Source organism: Rattus norvegicus, chromosome 15, assembly GCF_036323735.1.
Source record: "Rattus norvegicus strain BN/NHsdMcwi chromosome 15, GRCr8, whole genome shotgun sequence".
In the NCBI taxonomy this organism is placed as follows: Eukaryota; Metazoa; Chordata; class Mammalia; order Rodentia; family Muridae; genus Rattus; species Rattus norvegicus.
The window spans coordinates 105,599,623-105,620,376 of NC_086033.1; the positions used below are offsets into that span (position 1 = coordinate 105,599,623).

The window sequence follows — 20,754 nt, forward strand, 5'->3', positions numbered from 1 at the left end:
AGGGGTGCTTTGATCTTGGGGACCTAGGGACCATGTAATGCTCAGGGACTATATGTGTGTCAAATACTAAGAACAGACTGACTTCTTCTGAGTTCATTTGGGCTGCAGATCGGAACTGACAGGTAAATACAATGTTTCTGACCCCTGACTTGCATTATTTAATTATCTTGAACAGTTTGTAATAGCAGCTATCAAAAGAACTGGGACTAACCCTTGTGATTTTATGAGTTGCACAGACACAATACCTAAGATTTGAAACATGCATCTATTATGTAACAAAATTAATCTTAAATCTTGTATCAATATACAAAGATTTGTGCCAAGGAAAACCTTAAACCCGTATCAATATACAAAATTCTGGACTAATTCAAGAATATATAACTTTCAGTTCTGCATCAAAGTATGAAGATCTCTACCAATGTAAGATTGTGGCTATAAAGTGCTTTCGTTTAAGAGTAGATTTTTTTTTCTTTCCTTTTGTTCGGAGCTGGGGATCGAACCCAGGGCCTTGTGCTTGCTAAGCGAGCGCTCTACCACTGAGCTAAATCCCCAACCCCTTAAGAGTAGATTTAATAATCTATCCCTATTTGTCTAGTTTTGTATAATATTACTATATCCCCCTTCCCTTTACTTAAGAAAAGATAAGACGAAAAAAAGAGGAGAGATAGAAGCCCCTAAGGTTAAGCTCCCCAGTTTCCTCATGTCAAAGACTTTAATTATTTGCAAATCATCCCTTAAAATGACAACATATCTATATAGTTCATAAAATGACCAAAACTGTCCACCCCAACTTAAGGGACTGGGACAACAGTCTCTTTAGAATTGCTTCTTGCAATTCTAAAGAGAGAGGAGTTCCTGTTCGAAGGCCCCAAAGGAAGTTGGGAAATGGTTATCTGAAAAGAAAGCTAGCTGGCATCATTTGTTGTTCAGTCTCTGTGTTGAGAAAGTCGAGGGCCTACCTGAAGTCCTGACTGGAACAGTTTGAAAGGCTGGATGAACTTAGGTCATCTGGGATTAGCTGTCTTTCCTGAAGCTGTTCCGGAAGCAAGTCTCTGGAAACAGCGCCAGTTTGAGGCAGGACCAATTAGAGAGCTGAAACAGCATGCTTCATTGTCTTAGCATTTCCAAGGGTGAATCCTGTCAGGGCTGCCCTCTTGGCCTTTCATTCTGTAATATATAAACCTTACAACCAATATTTAGTTCTATAAAGACATTTTTATGGAATGTATAGGGTGCACAGATCAGTCAAGGATTTTTTTTTTTGTTCTTTGTTTGAAAAGATGAAAGACAACTGTCTCTCTCTTTTTTTAAGTTAGTTTGATCAAATAATATTTGTAGGTGATGCTGACCAAATTATCCCTTTCTGTAAGTCCTGCCTCATAAGCCACTGAATTGCTTTTCTATTGCTGGGGAGAGACACCATGACCAAGGGAACTTAGAAAAGAAAGCGTTCAATTTGGAGCTCATTCAGTTCAGAGTTAGCTCATGACTATCGTGGTGTGGAGCATGCAGCAGGTAGGCTGCATAGTAGAGCCCTCACATCCTTATGAACAATTAAGAGGCAGAGAGAGGAAGAGTTAACCGGGAAGGAGTGGCCTTTGAAACCTCAGAGCCCACCGCCAGCGACAGACAAAGCTCTTCCAACAAGGCCACACCTCCAAATCCTTCCCAAACAGTTCTATTAATTGGGGATCAAGTATTCAAATGCATGTGCCTATTGGGGACCATTCTCATTCAAATGGCCACAAAATCCGTTTGGGGAGTGCTGTGGTTCAGATTTAAAGCACCTTAAAGCCTGGTGTGTTGGAGACTCAGTGAGTCCAATCACTGAGGTAGGTAATTGGACAGTGAGAGGTCTCCACTGTAAATGTAATTCCTGGGAGCTTTTCTTCGCCCCTTTGCTCCCAAGTAATGACAGAGTTTCTACGCCTGCTCTAGCCCGCTTTAGCTCCCAAATAAACAACTTGGAGACCTAATAAATATATTAGTAAGCTGCAGGCACTGTGCTGGGCAGATATTTATCTATTCTAACCCTCCGTGGCTGCCTACATCCTAGCCACGTGGTCCTTAACCTGCAATCTGAATCGTGTTCTGGCTTGCAAAAGCCGTTCCTTGTGTGTCCCTCAACACTGAACGGATCTAGGGTGATGGGTAATTTGACAGCATCACTGGGAGTCGTTGAACCCTTTGGAGGTGGAGCCTATTTAGAGGACGTAGGTCTCAGTGAGCGTTTCTGGGCGGAGCCTATTTAGAGGACGTAGGTCTCAGTGAGTGTTTCTGGGAGCTGTATCTTTTCCTGATGTCCCTCTTCTGTCTCCTGCTTTCTTCCTTCCTCCTTCCTTGCTGCTATGTTTCACCAACCTTCTGCCATGCCAAAACCAATGGAGCCAGCTGAAAATGGATTGAAATCTATGAGAGCGTAAACCAGAACAAACCTGCCCTGCATCAACCTGTTTCCCCCAGGAATCTTGTCACAGCAATGGGAAACAGCACTGACGCTAGGACCATCTTGATCTCTCTTGTTTTGAGACGTGGTCTAGCTAGATATAAAGTAGACCAGGCTGGCCTAAACTTAGAGATCTGCCTGGCTCTGACTCCCATGCGTTGGGATTAAAGGTGTGTGCCACCACACCTGCACTATTCTTTAACTTAAAACTCAAGAGTTTAAAACTTGACTCTAACCTCTTTAGGCAGTGTTTATAGCTTATTTGTTCTGGGCCAGTTACACTGTAGAGAATGGATTTTCTCCTCGTTATCCTTTCTATATTTGGAGTCTATAATTAATCAACAATAATTAACAAATTGACAGAAAAAGATATTTATCCATGTTTTTATGTGTATGGGGTTCCACAGAAAAATTAAAACCAAACGAAGCAGTTGTTCTTTCAGGAATGTTTACTGTTTTAAGAAGAAGCAATCCGTTGGTCATCACCTGCTCCTCCAAACAGCGAACTCTCCAGCTTCCTGGGACGCCGGGAGGGCGTTAGATGGGTCAGGGTCAGGGTCAGGGGCCATGACTTGTCTCCTGAATCTAATGCCTTAGCCTCCAGCCAGAACGGTGGCCAGTGAGCAGAGAGGTAGGTGCTGGCTGCAGTTGTGTTGGCTGAGGTGATGAGTTGGCATAGCCTTGGGCTCTCAGCCAGACTCCCTCAGCAGCAAATGCAGTTTGCAGGCCAGTAGGTTGTTCAGAGGCTGAGTGGAAGCTCCTTTAGGCCAGCCATCCCCAACTCCACCCCCCACCCCCTACACCTTTTCTTCTTTCTTCAGTCTCCTTGGGGCTGCAGCCAAATGGGCTATGTCCTGGAACCCAAGATGCAGCCTATAAGAGTCAACCAAACGTTTCAGCCCCAGGCCTGCTGGCCCTGGCCGGTGGGCCTTAGCGTCTCACTGCTGCCCTCACCCCAGGTCACTGCCAAGCTAGGCAGAAAACAGCCTGGTTGCTTCTGGTATCCCTGGAGCCATCTGTCAGCGCTGAGCCCCGCCAAATGAGTCCGGGAGAGAAGAGGTCGGAGGACACTATGGAACCTTACCGCCAGGGGCTGCTCGCCCTATGACAACAGAGTCTGGCCCAGACCATGACAGAGGTAGAGGCCACGTTCAGAAGCAGAGGGAGAGCTAATGGCTACAGCTGGAGGAGGAAGCGGGAGGCCTCTGGGAGGAGCTGCTGCTCCAGTAGCACCTGGCTGAGGACAGGACCACTTCCGGGACCTGTGCTCTCCTCTGAAGAAGATGTCACTTCACCTGCTGCCCACTCTTTAACTGTGGCTGCCACAGTCCACAAAGGACACGGGTGTGAAAGAGTCCAGCATGAACCCAAAACAGGCACAGACCAACCTCCTGCAGACAGAAGTGCTGCATAAGGAGCGATAAGCACGTCAGCACCTCTGAGAGACCAGAGGGCAATGAAGAACACTGGCAACTTGAATTCATGATAGTCTTCAATTTAGGATCAAGGCCTCCTCAAAAAAGGCGCCTCCTTACAGCTGAGAGCTCAACAGTGAGTCGGGTATCAACCACACCCATAGCATAGGGCTCTCAGTCAGTGCTGAAGCCGACTCTGTGTCACACACAAGAGTTGCTCAAGAGTGTACTGCCCTGAGGATGACTGTCCGTCTCTCATGGCAGTCACTTGACTGTCAAAAAAAAAAATAATAATAATTGGATTTCACTGTTTCACAGCCTGAACTGAGAAAGGATTTATAGAGAATGTCTGAGTTAGGCAGGCAGATTTTTTCCATATCAAGCAGATGAACTTCAGACATTTATCTCCTTTGGATGGAAAGGTTTGAGCAGAGGAAATGCTGTCACACAGGTAGCACTGGGAGATTATTCCCCACAGAGACTGGGATTCCCGTCTTGTGAGGATGTACTGGGGAGGGCTTCAGAGAGTTGCAGGGACAGGACCAGAGCTGCTAGTAGCCAGGAGTCTGAGACTGTAGATTAGCGCTGTCCTGAAGGACCGTCAGGGTTACTTTAGTAGAAATGAATAAAGTGAATTAATAAGACTTTGAATAAAAGCCTGAAACTGTCTCATCCTTGGCCCCAGGAGGGCTTGATCTTCAAACACCCTAAAGGTATGGCCACACTTGACTTGATAGGCTATTACAATCTGTACCCAAGACCAGCCAAAGATGTAGGTCTTGTTACAATCAGACAAATTTTAATCATTTTTAAAAATCAATTTTCTAGCTTGGATATTGTTTTCTTTGGGGTTTTCATTTGTTTTGTTTCAAGGTTTTAATCAATGTTATTGCTTTTGTTGTCATTGATTTGCTATTTTGCTAAAGCTATACACTGTATATAATTGATGTTTGTAAGACCCTGTTGAGTGAAATGACTATTTTCATGAATAAAAAAGAGACTTCCCCTCCCCCCCAAAAAGAAGCAACACATTGTATAGAGGTGACTAGTTAAAACAGGTTTTGATTCATAGGCAATCCATTAGGGCATCAATGAGGAAATGTGGCAGACTAGAGTTGATTGCTAAATTATTATAAAATTATTATAAATTATTAATATATTAATTATTTAATTATTATAATTATTAATTAATTATTATAAAATTTTTTTCTTAGTATTGTCTCAAGTCTTATTGGTTGGAGGGGAGGGTTCTGATTCTATTGGGCAAATAATCATCTCTTGCTTTCTACTCTGTGTGTGTGTGTGTGTGTGTGTGTGTGTGTGTGTGTGTGTATGTGTGTTACTGTTCTGTGGGTTGAAACTAGGACCTAACACATCTAGGCTAGCACTATACCACTAAGGCCACCCCCCCCCCTTTTTTTTGCACTTCTTGAGACACAGTTTCATTATGTTTCCCAATCTGCTCTCAAACTCAGGGCTCTGCAGCTCAGGCAGGTCTTGAACCTCAGGCAGATCCTTGTTTCAACACCTCCCCCTCACCCCCCCCACCGTGGTAGATGGGGTTGCAGGTCTAGCCCACCAGGCTCTACCCCTGCTTCCATAAAGGCAAATCTCTATGCTGTTTAGACAGAAAAGAGAACAATCTTGTGCACACTAGTTTTCTGTTGCCTTTAATCCAGAATTGTCTTTTACACCCAAATGGCATATTTTGGGTGTGATAGTCTGACCTGTTTTGGCGACATACTCTGTCAGAAAATGAAGATCTGGATTTTTTTTCCCTTCTAGAAAAATCTTGAAGACTTTTTCATTTACATCTATCTATCTATCTATCTATCTATCTATCTATCTATCTATCTATCTGGTAAAATACAATGCCTACTTTTTTCAAATATAAGGCACTTTCCTATCAGTTTACTCTCGACACATGTGTAAGGTGGCCAATATGTATTTCCTGTGTAATATTTGAATGAGCATCTGAAATGAAAACATTTAAAATGGTTATCTGTATATTTGTTTGTTAAATCTGGCCATCTCATTCATACAATGTGAGAAACTCAGAAAAGCGGATGTCTAAATTATTTCAGCAGAAAAGAGTGGGGAGAAAAGAATTCTGGATTTTAACTGTGACAAACCAAACATAAAATTTATCATCTTAACTATTTTGAGCATAAAGATCAGAGTATATTGAATTGTGCAGCCATCGCTCATCCCTCTCAGACCCTTTTCATTATCCATATCCATTATTAATTAAGGAAACAAAACACAAAACAAAAACCTTTCCCTTTCCTCAGCTTCTCCGAATTGTTAAATGCAGTCTGCAGCATAGGAAAAATCCCTTCCCTCAGGTTTTGCTCCTGCCAGAGTTATCAGTAGTCTGAAGAAAGTTGCACCACCATCTGTGTGAGAACGCAGAGGAAATTTCCCTTTTTCCTAGTTGCGAGAAGTCTCTGGATGCGCTTCCACTTAAGGGCGCCCACCAACCAGGAGCTATCTCCTCAACTCTGGATCTCTTCGCTCCGCCCCTCCCGCCTCGCCCCGCCCCGCCCCGCCCCGCCATCAGGTAACCTAGGGAACCGCAGGTGAGGCGTTACCCAGAAGAGGCCGGATCCGGAAGTAGATGTCGCCCCGCCCACCAACCAAGAAGCGGCCAAGCACGGTGACGTGTCGTTGTAGGAGTTGGCGTACCCGCCCTGCGTAGGTCCCGTCCGAGCTCTGGGCGAGTCAGCTGTCTGGAATCCCGATGTCGTTTTCATTCTCACAGACTCCGGTTGTCCGGGTTTTTAATTTACTTTACCCAGAGTGTTGAGGCTGGCGGGGGCTGGAGGCAAGAAGGTCCAGGTCGCCGAGGGCTCGTTACTGAGTATCCCAGGCCACCCTGGGAAGTGATTCTCGGTCTTAAGCTTGTGGTGGTCTGTGAAAGAGGACGGGTTAAATGCAACTGGTAACTCTCGGGCGTTAGCGCCGGAAGTCTGCGATCCTAAATTCAGGTCTAGAATCTGTGTCCTCCGGCGACCAGGGCCGAGCACCTTCTAGTTTGCTTCGCCCTTGCTTCTCCTGGCTCGGTTATAGAGGTGGAAGATGCAGAGACCAGGCTGGTGCAGCCTTGGGAAGTGAGACAGCGAACAATAAACATGATCGTTTCCGAAATTCCGTGGGGCACCGGTGGAAATGGGGGACACCTACATTCTACATTATCCCTCTTAGCACAAGTAGAAGCCGGGGAGACCATCAGACTGCCTTAGCGTGGTAGTTAGGAGCTTAGAGACCACCAAAAGGACTCAGTCTATAATTCTGTGGCACAGTGAGCAGCATGCCAGCTATAGACAGGTTTGAGGCAAAGGTGTTGTCAGAGGTGGAAAAAGTAATGGCAAGGTTGGGGCAGGAGCTTCATAGTGAAGGTCAAGTTTGGTAGTATCAGAAAAATAGGTAAGGGGTGAGGGTGTTAGTCATTTTTTCTATTTGGAGACAACAGCTGCTTCCTGTTTCAAAAAAGGGAGTTGACAAGGCCTAGGCCAAAGTTCAGTATGTCCACGCATTTGAGAGGGTGTGTGTGAACACTGCTCCTCTTGTTATGAACGTGGTCAGCGCCGCCTGGGACAACTACTACAGCACATATTTTTTTGTTTTTGTTTTTAATTTAATCTTTACCACTCTTGGAGGGTGAGCATTCCTTTTGTTCTTTCATTTCTCCTGTAATGAACCCATGCCCAGGGGCTCATAGCTAGATCACTGTGTTCCAAAGCCAGGGCTCTCAGCCAGTACAAATTACCTTTGATGTTTGCTTTTCCTGGTTATGTCAGGAGCTCTTTTCCCAGGTGCTAGAGCCATTGAAAATCTGGTTAGTTATAAACCTTCTTTGGGGGAAATACATGAGCACCCAGAAGACTTGATGGCATATGAGACTCCAAACTTTGTTGAATTTACCTATTTTCTGCATTTGCCCATTCTTGAATTTGGGGGTTACAGCCATCCAGGACTGTTAGTGCTTGTTTTATAGTCTAAGATGATGCACTTTGGAGTAAGAGTTCAGTTGAAGTCTAAAACTCCATGGGCTTTTTATGCTAAACTTTATTTTTTTTCATCAATGGGAAAAGCTATGCAACTTGTTGAAAAGTAATGATGCCGTACTAATCTTCCTTGACATGACTGCTTTGCTAATTAAGCTCCCTTATCTTCATTGGAACATGCCAATGCTACTTTATATTCATTACCTGCTCCCACTTATCTCATTTTGACGCTCTGAAAGATATGTTTCTTATGTTCACACACTTGTCCCACACAAGAATGCCCCACCATTTCCGATGCTTACGAATTATCCCTGCAAATACCTCTAAGAGCTGTTTCAAGATTTACGAATCCTTCTTTCCATTTGTTCCTTTATCCTGGCCCCAAATAGGTGACCCCTGAGCTCTCCCTCATCGACCAACTCGGTCTCCATCAGCAAGTACTTGGTTCGTCAGTCCTGAGCTGAATGGCTTGTGTGAGGAGGTTACAGAGGACAGAAAAGAGGTGCGCCTGAGAAGCGCCGCACTCAGAAGCGCCACGGTGGAATCTGGAACCGGACTGTGGGTCCTGGGAACTCACAGGCGGAAGTCACCCAGCCGGAGAGCTGAAAACCCGGAACGCGGATCTCCTTTCCGCCCCGCCCGGAAACAGCCCGCTGCGCTTGCGGCGCCCGCACTGAGCATGTGCATGCGGTGCCGCGCATGCTCCGTGGAGGCCCGCTTCGGTTTCTGTCGCGGGGCCGGTGGTGTCTCCTAGCGTAACCGGAACTAGCCGTTGCGGGCCGGCCTTCTCTGCGCTCGGGCCTTGAGGTGATCTCCGAGGCCCCCGCCCCTCCTCCCTCGTCGTCCCCTCGGCTCGGCCGCCCTCCTTTCACAGCCGCCGGCATGAGCTCCAGGCCGCCCGCGTCGCTGCCAGCGCGAGGCCCGCGGTTGTTGCTGCTGTCGCTGCTCTTGCTAGGGACGGTCCCAGGCCCGCGCCCGGGCAGCGCCTTCTACCTGCCTGGCCTGGCTCCGGTCAATTTCTGCACCGAAGAGAAGAAGAGCAACGAGTGCAAGGTGGGGGAGACCTGTCGAGCTGCCCGGGACCGGAGCGGGGTCTGGAAGCGGGAGGGGGCGTAGCTGTAGGTGGGGTGGGATTCCCGAGCCGTGCCGGGCGGGGGTCCTGCCGGCACTGGGCTCTCTGAGCACTCTGGCTGTCCCTGCGGGCTCGCACTTACAGCTCGATGTGCCTTGCCCGGACCCCGGAAGCTTTCGGAGCGCCCTTGGACTGGCCTGCAAGCAGGTACGGTGTGACCTGCTGCCCACACGGGGCGCTCCCAGCCGAACGACAACTTCAAGTAACTTAATTTTATAGCTCCCTGTTTCATTGCACTTTACTGGAACTCCTGGTTACGACGGCTTATTCTCTCTAGGACTTTGAAATAGAACTTCAAGATTACTAGTTGATTACTTAACCTGTGGGTTATGACACATTCTAACCCTCATTAAAAACTGCATAAGTAAAGACCAGTTGACAATACTCTTAATCCCTGACTGTTAAATTGTTTTTTAACTATAAAAAAATTTAAGAGACCCCCAAATGAGTTTCTCCGAGATAGCTTTAAACACTTAAAAGGAAGTATACAGAGGGAGAAAGAACTGATCTTGAAAATGTTGGTTTCGTAGGACATCCGCCCACAAGTTTTTCAGTTTACCAGCTGATAGCAGCTTTTAGGTTATAAGGTGTAGAGCCTAATAATACACCATTACTTCGTGAAGTTACTAAAAACCAATCAGTTGGAGGATGAGGGTCTCTCTGAAACCGTTAATTTTAACACTTCAAATAGTAGTTAAAACGTTTAAAACACTATAAAATAGGCTTATTTACTAAATTTTTCAAGCTGGTGTTAATTTTATGACTCTTAGCTATACCACAGTTGTGAATTTTGAGGTTGTCTTAGAGTATTACGGAGGCTATTAAAGTTTTCCTGGCATTTTGCAACTTCTCTTTAGGTTTGTAGGCTATCCTGTGTGGCGTTGACGTGGTCACTACTGTTGTAAAAAGAAACATGTATCTATAACTCGGTAATGCTACAGTGTCCAATGATGCCTACCAATCTGTAAGATTCACCCAGACTCACAGTCCATTAACTGCAGTACCCGGAAAAGCAGGGACTTCTGCTTACTTCTGGAGAGTTGAGACCTAAAGTGAGATCCAGTCTTACAGGCGCACTGGATTTTTCCGTTAAATATTTCAGTAGCCAACTTTTATAAACGAGTCTTTAAACGAACAGTGACTGTGAACCACTGGAGAACAGAGGCTTATTTATAAAATCTGACGTTATGAAAGGTATGGTCCACATACCTAGAGAGCGTAGATGAAACATTTGTGAATTGGAGTCTTCTGGGGAGGCAGCAGAGAAGTAGCATTTGGACAAAGACTTTGGAGATGAATATGAGTGGATTTGTAGGTGGTCTGCAAGCTAGGTGATTTGTGTTGTCTCACAAGATCTTTAAGTGTCTTTGAAATTTCTGGTCCTTTGAGGTTTTTAACCTAGAGAGGTGTAGGGATGAAATGGGCAAGACAGATCATATTTCTGGATGTTGGATTTCTGACTTTGTTCTCAGCTACTCATTAGCCAGCAGTAAGAGGGGCGTGTCTCTGACCTCTAATTTAACTAGCTGGTGTGGAGACTTAACCATCTTCCCTTTTCTCTCAGTAGGTATTCTGCTCAGTAGACAGTTTAAATTTTTATGACCATAGTCAGAATGGTAACTGTTTTCAAACACTCCTTCCCTCTTTTCCAAACAGAAATTTACCTCACAGTTTGGGAGGCTGAGGAATCAAAGTTTTAGGTGCCCACAGACTCAGGGTCTGGTGGGGGTTCACTTTCTTCCTGGTCCCCATGTGTGGTCTTCATGTGGTGGAAGGGATGAAAGAGCTTCTTTAGCCCATCTGTTGAGAACACTAAACCATTGGTGAGAACTCCGCCCCAGGACTTGGCCATCCCTACAAGGCTTTCCTCCACAGGACCAGTACCTGAGGGCCTACTGCGTGAGTACAGGAGCTGGGGCAGGAGGACATAAGGATGGCACTCGTGTGTCCTAAGGCAGAAGTGAGCTGAGGGGCCCTCGATGCTGCCGCTGTGATTTCCGGCTCTTCCCATCACTGTGGTACAGGATAGTCATATTTGCTTCTTACGTGCTCTCCCTGAAAGGCTTTTGGGTTTCCTAGAAGAGACTGCTTTGTACTGGTTGAGTGCACACTGAAGCAGGTGTAGCTCCATGTAATGTGTGCAGTGCAGGCTCAACTGTGAAGTCCTCATCCGTGCATCCGTCGTCAGCGCAGTATGGTGGACTGATGATGTGGCTGCTTGTTTCCTTGTTGTATAAGCCTTTGGTGTCTGGGCACACCTTTAATCCCAGCACTAGAGACAGGGGCAGGTTCATCTCTGTAGTTTGTGGCCCCTGATCTACATAATTAGCTCTAAGACAGTGCTATGTAGAGAGACCTTGTCTCAAAAACAGTAGCAACAACAAAGTTTTATGTTTAATTTCATAACAGAGAAATATGAGTCCATTGAGCCTAAAATCCTATTTATGTTCTTCTGACTTCTGATTTATGATCTTAGCCTTCATAAATGAATTTTGAGGTTTACTTTTTTTTAACATAATACCATTACATGTGCATACATTTAAATATCTGTGTAGTCATGGAATGTCCATTTTTTTTGTTTGTTAGAGATGGGAATGTTTTGTTCTTAGTACCCTGCTGTCTGCACAGCAGGGTACTAAGTGTACCCTAAGGCTGCTATGTGTACCATGCTTGTCTAACCATTTATGCTTGGTGGGCACTTAGGTTGGGTTTGGTATTTCTCTGTTGTAGTCAGGACTTATTTGTGCATTCTTTTTTTTTCCCCTCCATCTTTATTAAATTGGGTATTTATTTACATTTCAATTGTTATTCCCTTTTCCGGTTTCCAGGCCAGCATCCCCTTAACCCCTCCGACTTCCCTTCTATATGGTTGTTCCCCTTCCCATCCTCCCCCCATTACCGCCCTCCCCCCAACAATCACATTCACTGGGGGTTCAGTCTTGGCAGGACCAAGGGCTTATGCATTCTTTTTAAAGATTTATTTTGATTATGTGTGTCTATGTAGATGCATATGGGTGTGGATGCCCACGGAGGCCAGCAGTGTTAGATTCTGGCCTCCTGCAGCTGGAGTTACAGGGAGTTGTAGCTGCCAGATATGTAGATGTTGGGAATTGAACTCAGGTCCTTTAGAAGAGCAGTCCTGGCTGTTAATGACTGAGCCACCTTTTCAGCTCCTATTTGTATATTCTTAAATGTCATTTTATTTTCTGAGTATTAGTGTTTTACACGCATTTGTGTTGTGTGTCATGTTTGTGCCTTGTGCCCACGTTGTTCACACTGAGTATCTTGGAACTGGAATTACAGACACTTGTTAGAGCCATGTGGATGCTGGATAGAACCTGGATCCTTTGCAAGAAAAGCCAGGGGTCTTAACTGCTTAGTCATTGCACATGTGCGTGCGTGAGAGCGAGCGAGCGAGTGAGTGAACGAACGAATGAGCAAGCGAGCGAGTGAACACATGCCTGAGGAGTGCAGGACTCAGATCCCCCAAGAGCCAGAGTCAGCGGTGATGGTTGTGACCTCTGACATGGGTGCTGGGAACCACACTCAAGTCCTCTGCTTGAGCAGCACCCCAGTACTCGTGTCTGCTTCCCAGTTGCTTGTATTTGCATTGTTGAGATGAGGGTCTTAGACTCCTGATCTCAAGTACAGAATGGTGCTCCTTTAGCTTCCCTACTGTTGAGATTACAGGAGTATGCGGCTGCTAGGTTCCATTGAATTGTACATTTAGGAACTATAATAATAGCTGATACCCTTTTATTTTTGCAGTGTTAGAGATTGAACCCAGGGATTTGGATATGCTAGGCACATGCTATACTGAGCTACACCCCCATTCCTGAAAACAGAGTTTGTAGGTCTGCACAGCTCCATTTGGTATAAAGGTTGTGACTCCTTCAGTTAGCTGCTGTGTGCTGGTTAGTTTTGGACTGAGTGAGTGGCTTTGTCGTGTCAAATGATTGAGAATAGTGACAGTTCACCTTCATGCTGTTACGTATTAACTGTTAAGTATTTGGTTCCTCAATATCAATTCAGATAAGAACTAAAAGAGCACATGCTCTCAACACATTGGATACTTTTTCCCCCCCATCAGATACTTTTTTGCTGCATAATATAGAGGTCACATTCTTAAAAACTTAATTACTTTATATCCCAATGCCAGCCCCTCCTCTCCTTCCAGTACCCCACGCAGATCCTCCCTCCATTCCTTCCTCCCTTGTGAGAAGGGGGAGGCCCCTCTGGGTATTTCCACCTCCCAACCCCCAAAACATCAAATCACTGAAGGACCAGGTGCAGCTTCTCCCTCTGATGTCAGACATGGTGGCCCAGTTAGGGGAATGGGATCCACTTGCAGGCAGGCAGCAGATTTAGGGACAGCCCCCGCTCTAGTTGTTGGACCTGCATGAAGACCAAGCTGCACATTGCTACATATGTACAAGGGACATAGGTCCAGCCTGTGTATGTTCTTTGGTTGGTGGCTCAGTCTCTGAGAGCCCCCAAGGGTCCAGATTAGTTGACTCTGTTAGTCTTCCTGAGGAGTCCCTGTCTTCTTCAAGTCCTAGCAGTGGGGGATATGGATCCTGAAATGACCACTTTTTTTAGCCAAGCAGGACTCCCAACAGCAGGATAAGGGATAGCAACTCACCTACCTTGTACACAAGATGTCCACGGACAGAGACAGAAGAAATGGCCAACCAAATTGAGACCCATCCCATGGTCAAAAACCAATCCCTTATACTATTAATGATACTCTGTTATGGTTGTAGACAGGAGCCTAGTATAACTGTCCTCTGAGTGCACAGCCAATGCAAAGAGATCAGCCCACAGCCAAACATTAGATGGAGCTGGAGAAGCCTTGGGGAAGAGTTGGGTGAAGGATTGAGAGATCAGACTCTTATGGGAAAGAGTAAGATTTTCTCTCCTGGGGCTGGCAGGATGGTTCAGTGGGTAAAGATACTTGCCACCAGTTGGGCTCGGTGGTTGTGCGCCTTTAATCTCAGTGCTTAGGTGGCAGAGGCAGGCAGATCTCTAGGTTTGAGGCCAAGTGTTATTTGCAGAGTGAGCTCCAGGATAACTCAGAGAAGCCCTGTCTCAAAAAGCAAAACAAAACAGAACAAAAAAGATACTTGCCAACAAGTTGACAACCTGAGTTCAGTTTTTGGGACCCTCATGATGGAGAGAACCTACCCACAAAAGGTGTTCTTTGGCCTTCGCATGCACACCATGGCATGTGTGCATGCGTACATACATGGGGGTGTGGGAGAGATTATATTTGAGATTGTCTTTGTTGTGCTGTAATGAAAAATGACCAACTCTACCCTCTAGTGGCTAATGACAGACAGCCAGGCTCAGATGCATTAGCTGGGCAACCATGGTAAAATGACAGCTTACACAGTCACCTTCCTTTCTTGGTAGTTATTTTTAGAAACTTTTTGTAAATTGTGTCTGTTATTTTAGGAGCAATTGCCTTCAAACGTGGACTGAGTCAGACTTAAGAAAGCAAGTTGTGGGCTGCTCTGAACAGATGCAGAGTGAATGAGTCTCTAACACTTTGTGTTTGGCTGTGGAAATAGTATGAAGATAATGAAGTACTAAAAGAAAAATCAGCATAAGTGTGTTTATAAGTGATTAACACTTGCTAACTGGTGTTTAGTTTCATACCTTCATAGTTTTTTTCTATAATAAAAGCATGGATTCTTGCCATCCGTAAACCTAGAAGTGTGTAGAGGATGGTGTTTCAGGTTTGGCTTTGAGAAGACTCACTTTACCACAGTAAATAAATGGCCCAAAGGTATATAACTAGACACATGGAACAAAGTCACAGGTGTGTACACCACACATCACAGCAGAGGAAACCTGTAAGAATACCCCAACTTCTGTTGGCACTGGCTGGCCTATACTGCCAGCTTTATACCAGGTTCCTTAAACAACCTGCTTCCCAATCGTCCTTGCAGGCTTCTCAGTTTTCTAGTTCCTTGTGGCTACCTTACTTGTGGCAACCAGAACTTCTCTGTTGCCATTAAGATTAAGTATGCAGCTGGGCATGGAGGGTACTGCTTTAACCCCAGTGTTTGGGAGGAGAGGCAGAGTTCTAAGTTCGAAACTTGCCTGTTCTGCCTACATAGCATGTTCTAGACCATCCAGGGCTACTTTTTTTTTTTTAAGAAAGAAGAAGAGGAGGGGGAGAAGGGGGAGGAAAAGGAACAGGTGGAGAAACGAAGAAGAAGAAACTTCAGTCTCCCTAAAGGGAGGAACCTTGTGAACATCCTTACCCTGTGCTCCTCTTTCAGGCCTGCTGACCAGTGGAGAATGGAAGGTCAGTAAGCTTTAGTGACTTGACTGTCTCAAGTTCACAGACACAGTAAGAGTTGAGCTAAGAAGCAGATGAGCTCAGGAGTCCTGGAGCCCACAGCTCTGGCTCCTCACTTACTTTCTGATGCACTGTGCATTTCCCTACTGTGCCACCTACCTTCTGGGAACCAGAACTTCAAAATTGATGTGTTAGTCCAAAAAAAAACCAAAGGTGTGTCTTGTCTATGTGAAGATTTTTGTTTTTCTATTGGGAGTGTTTTTACACAGGGTCTTGTATAGTCCGGGTTGTCCTCATTCCAATGTATGAGGCTGGCCTTGACCTCCTGATTCTCCCCTCCTGAGTGCTAGATCACAAATGTAGGCCATCACACCCGGCTCAGTGGTCAGGTGTATGTCCTGTTCTTCAATACAGTCTAAAGTTGAGGAGAGAGCCCTGAATAAATAGATCACCTTCTGTGAGCAATAAAACACTCCCACCTTTATTGTAACATGGGTTCTTCCCATTTAACAACTTCCTACTAAGATATATATATATATATATATATATATATATATATATATATATATATATATATATAATATCTGCATTGAGCCTTCCTCAAGTCAATCTCTTTGTAGCTGTCTCTAAATTAGGCAGTGGGATCTTCTATAGCTTTCCCCTTTTGTATCTGTTCTATCGTACTTTAGACCCTTTATGACTGTCCTTGTATAGAGCCTGTCTCTTCTCTCATTGCCGTTTCCTCATTGTAGGTGTTAGGTGGGGCAGATGGGACGCCAGTGAGAGAAAGCAGAATAAAAGAAGCCGGAGAACTTTCATTCGTGGAGGAAACCCAAAGCACCTGCTTGACCCCTGTGTCTAAAGCAGTAAAACAGTCTGTACTGGCTGGTTTGTGTGTCAACTTGACACAAGCTGAAGTTACCACAGAGAAAGGAGCCTCAGTTGAGGAAATGTGTCCATGAGACCCAGCTGTAAGGCATTTTCTCAACTAGTGATCAAGGGTCGGGGACCCAGCCCATTATGGGTGGTGCCGTCCCTTGGCTGGTGGTCTTGGGTTCTATAAGAGAGCAAGCTGAGCAAGCCAGGGGAAGCAAGTCAGTAAGAAACATCCCTCCATGGCCTCTGCATCAGCTCCTGCTTCCTGCCCTGCTTGAGTTCCAGTCCTGACTTCCTTTGGTGATGAACAGCAATGTGGAAGTGTAAGCTGAATAAATCCTTTCCTCCCCAGCTTGCTCCTTGGTCACGATGTTTGTGCAGGAATAGAAACCCTGACTAAGACACGGTCTGACCACAGCTGAGACTGATTATAACAGAAAATAAAAACATGCTCTTGGATGAAGGATTTAGAAGGGATACCCATGAATTCTAATTAGATAAAAACCTCTGCTATACAAAAATTTTTCAGTGATTAATAGAAGATTTATTTATGCAAGAATAGAGCCACCTGTGCTTTATTTTTTTTTTTTCATTTTTTTTTTTTCTTTTTTTTTTTTTCTTTTTTTCGGAGCTGGGGACCGAACCCAGGGCCTTGTGCTTGCTAGGCAAGCGCTCTACCACTGAGCTAAATCCCCAACCCCCCACCTGTGCTTTATAAGGCAAGCTTAAATGTTTGATCCCAATTTCCTTCTTGGATACGTTTTCTTTCTCTCTCTGTCTGTTTTGAAAATGTAATACCAGAAAAGGGACCAGTTCTCAGCACAGCTCCTGAAAGTGATTTCTTGAGGTAAACATGTACTGGTTTTACTGCTTTAGACACATGTACTGGTAAACATGTACTGGTCTCGAGTAGGTCTAGGAAATAAAGCTGCCCTTGACACTTGGGATCAATGTACTGAAGCAGATACTCATGGTTAAGCAAAGCCCTGGTGCTCAGATGCTTGGCTTGCGCCTTGGGAGGCTCACAGATCACCATACAAATTTCTTAGTGTGAGATTATACTCAGTCCTGCTTTGTCTAAGTGATGTAGGATTCTGTAACTTCCTTAAAATGTTTAATGTTCAGTTTTGTGTGTGTGTGCTTGTGTTAACATAGCCAGAGACAGTTTGAAAGCTAGGTGTGAGGTAAGCAGCCCTTAAAGCCCGTCTTCAGACATTCCACTTTAGAGCGTTGAAGACATATGTTCAGAACAAGGTGGACTTAACCTCTGAGTACAGATGCTTAGATAAAGATGATTAGAGCAGATGATGATGACCATAAAAGAAATCCAATACCAGGCCAGGTTTGTCATACACATGTAATCTCAGCACTCTAGGGGCGGGACCAGGAGTTCACAATAATTCTCAGCTGAGCAGTGAGCTCAGGAGCAGCTTAGGATACGGGAGACTTTGCCTCAGAAGAAAGATTTTAACACTTTTATGGGTTTTATTAGCATACGTTAATTATATTTAACAGTGGTCTTTTCTTCTCTCTCTTGAGACAGTCTTACGATGTAGCCTTGACTGGTCTGAAGCTAGCTAGCTGTGTAGAACAGGTTGGCCTCTAAGTCATAAAGCAGGCCTCTGCCTTCCAAGTTCCCAAGCACTGGGACTAAAGGTGTGTACCACCATACCTGAGCACAATGGGGTTTTCATTCTTGTATATAATGTACATGACATTTTCATTTGTGTATATATTTTCATCATATTCACCCCCATTCTACCCCTATTACCTAAATGTCACTCATTATATGCTTGCTGTTTTGATAAGAAGAAAATTAAGCCTCACAGAGACTCGGTAGCTTCCTCTCACATATTTCATTTACTTAGTGCCTACAGAGGCCAAAAGAGAGTATTGGATTCCTCTGGAACAGAAGTTAGAGATCTCTGTCCACCAGTGCTCTTAACCTCTGAGCGAGCGAGCCATCTCTCTAGCCCCTCCACCTATGAGTATGCAAATTTGCTTTCATTTTTAGTAATTGGCATAATTATATCAAATAATTGTTTTATTAATAAATGTTTGACTTCTGTACTTATTGTCTATAGCCATTATTCAGTATTGTGTAATTTTCTTAGCTGTAGTCACAAGTAGAAAAGCTTAAGAAAATCCTGCTTTCAGCTGAGTGGCTGAGGTGGGATCATTGGCTGTGCAGCAACAGTGACCGGCAGTGCAGTCAGTGCTGCTTCCCCTGCTCTGAGGGAGGGGGGAGGAGGGGAGTCCTTTCGCTAAGCCTGGGAGTTATCCATATAGTAGTATTTATAAACAAATTCAAGAATGTTCAGCTTTGTACACTAACACACAAGTATACATATTGATTCATTTAATCTATAATTGCATGCCAGTTGTGGACCATCTTCTGTATATACCACTTTCTTTCCTTACTGTTGACTCATCTAGTCTTTACATTCAAAGTTGTTAATTGCCCCAGATAGACTTAGACTCTGAACTGAACCTAACAGTATTTACCTGTGGGTGTGTGCCTTGGGGGCCTGAAGAAGCCAGAGAGGCATCAGATCGTCTGGAGCTTGCTTTAAAGGCAGTGTATGCCATCAGTATGCGCTCTAGGCTCCTCATGTATGTGTGTGTTAAAATGGACTTTCTTTTCAGGTGGAAGATTTGTAAGTTATAGCTTTTGGGCATTTTTATGGAAAGCTGTTGATAATTACATTATTTTGTATCACAAAGTAGAACTAACACATACCGCTGAAGGCATTGTTAACATCTTTTTTATGTTTGGAATTCGAGGCTTCTTTGCTAGGTCAGGAGAAGATGACAGATAAGGTAAACTTAATGGAGGGTTTGATATTCGATAAAATGCCAGATGCAAGCTTAGCAAAAATTAATAAAGTACAAATAATTTTTGAGAGTAGAACAAGAAGTGGTGTGACGCTTAGTGAACAGCACAGTAAGATGCATCAACAGTTGGCTTAAGTGACTTAATTTAGAAACAGAAGGCAAGCATGGTTCCAAGGGGAGAGGCTTTCCTGACTGTTAGAACTAGTCAAAGACCTACTGTAAGCCACGGATACAACACTTGTCTGTGATCCGGAACTCTGGAGACAGAGGCCGGAGGATTGGGAGTTCTGGGTCAGGTTTGGAGCCATAGTGAGACCTTAACTCATGGTAAAAATACAGTTTTAGAGGAAGGAACTAGTGAGCTTGATTTCTAAGGTTGTTTTAAACTGGAACTTAGACAGTATGGCTTAGCTTAAGGGAGTGGGTAGCTGTAGGATGGTGGGTATTTTTTTCTGTAGACCTCAGGACTGATTGATATAATTAGTGTGTTAAATGGAGTGTTAACAAGGAAAACATATGAAATATAGCCAGTTGGCAGTATTAGATCTGTAATAAATATAATCCTAATAGGTATACAATTTCAGGAGCTTTTTAAACGTTACATAGGAGATCTGGCATTGTGTTCTACACCTGTGATCCCAGCATCTGGGAGGGGAGCAGATTGGGAGTTCAAGGTCATAATCCTTGGCTGCACAGACAGGTCAAATCCAACCTAGGCTACATGGGATCCTGTTCCAAAAATAAAAGCAGAAGTTATATGAGAGAGCAGAATTAAGTCCATTAGGTTTACTGAACTAAGTAAAGTAAACTAATGTGGTCTTAGACACACTTAGAAAGACTATTTGAAGAGAAACCATGTATACTTGAGGATGCGAGTGCTGTAGGTTTAGCACACAGGAGAGGAGGAGGAGAAGTAGCTGAAGAACTTATACACAGGGACAAAGAGGCTCCTGAAAAGTAATGGTGGCATTCTGTAATTCTAGGACACTTTGGTGTTTGAACCTTGAATTTTACTATAGTTCTGCTTGATTGCGTATCTGTCAAGAACATTGTATGAGAGCTTAGTAAAATCCCAAGAAAACCAACTGGCATGATAAAAATAAGTAGTTGAAAAAATTGCACTGCTTCCGTTTTCACAGGTTATTACTTTAAAGACAGACTCCAGAGGTGACAACATGGGAATAGAGAGCTGGATACGTTGGTGCAGGAACTTGGACATTTAGCATCTAAAAATGAGGCTTACAGTAGACTAGGAGTCCAGCCCAGCTCACTGCTTAGTCTTAGAGGGCTTTCCAGACACAGATTGTTTGTACAGTTTTAGTCGGTTGAGGAGGAAGAATGATATTATTTAGTAATGATTGACGATTACATGAACATCTTGTTTTATTTATGTGTGTGTGTGTGTGTGTATGTATGTATGTATGTATGTATGTATGCCCCCACAGTGATTTTCAGCTTACTGAACCATAGGCATATCCTCAGTTACCAACTGTCTAGGCTGCTTTTACACTATAAGGATAGATCAGTAGGTCCTATAGGACCTGAACTATTTATTCTGTCTCTTCATAGGAAAAGTTTGCAACCTCTGGGATGGACTAATAAAATGAGAGTTGTTTTTTCTGGAACAGAGTAGTTGTAGTGACTGGAGTAAAAATGTTAAGTGTACAAGGAGATTATTTATGTGGCACCAGGCAGCACAGCATGGTACTCTATTACTGTGCTGTCCACTTCAGAGC

The 20,754-nt window shown here is 44.3% G+C and overlaps 1 protein-coding gene and 1 long non-coding RNA gene across 4 annotated transcripts in view; one reads left to right on the forward strand and one right to left on the reverse strand.

Annotated features, from left to right (window-relative positions):
* Positions 1–2,877: 2,877 nt before the first annotated feature.
* LOC134482164 (uncharacterized) lies at positions 2,878–8,327 on the reverse strand. Its single transcript, XR_010058238.1, has 2 exons — positions 8,190–8,327; positions 2,878–6,772 (listed from the first exon to the last, which is right to left on the reverse strand). It is a non-coding gene; the product is annotated as an uncharacterized LOC134482164 (long non-coding RNA).
* Tm9sf2 (transmembrane 9 superfamily member 2) overlaps positions 6,460–20,754 on the forward strand; it is a 54,634-nt gene continuing 40,339 nt past the window's right edge. The window contains exons 1-2 of one of the 3 annotated variants that reach the window (XM_063274359.1): positions 6,460–6,555; positions 8,258–8,921. In XM_063274359.1, the coding sequence (XP_063130429.1) occupies positions 8,751–8,921 (171 nt within the window). In that variant the 5' untranslated portion in view covers positions 6,460–6,555; positions 8,258–8,750. Of the gene's footprint in view, positions 6,629–8,257; positions 8,922–20,754 lie in introns of those variants that run through there. The other 2 variants (XM_063274360.1, NM_001005554.1) reach the window with 2 other exon arrangements.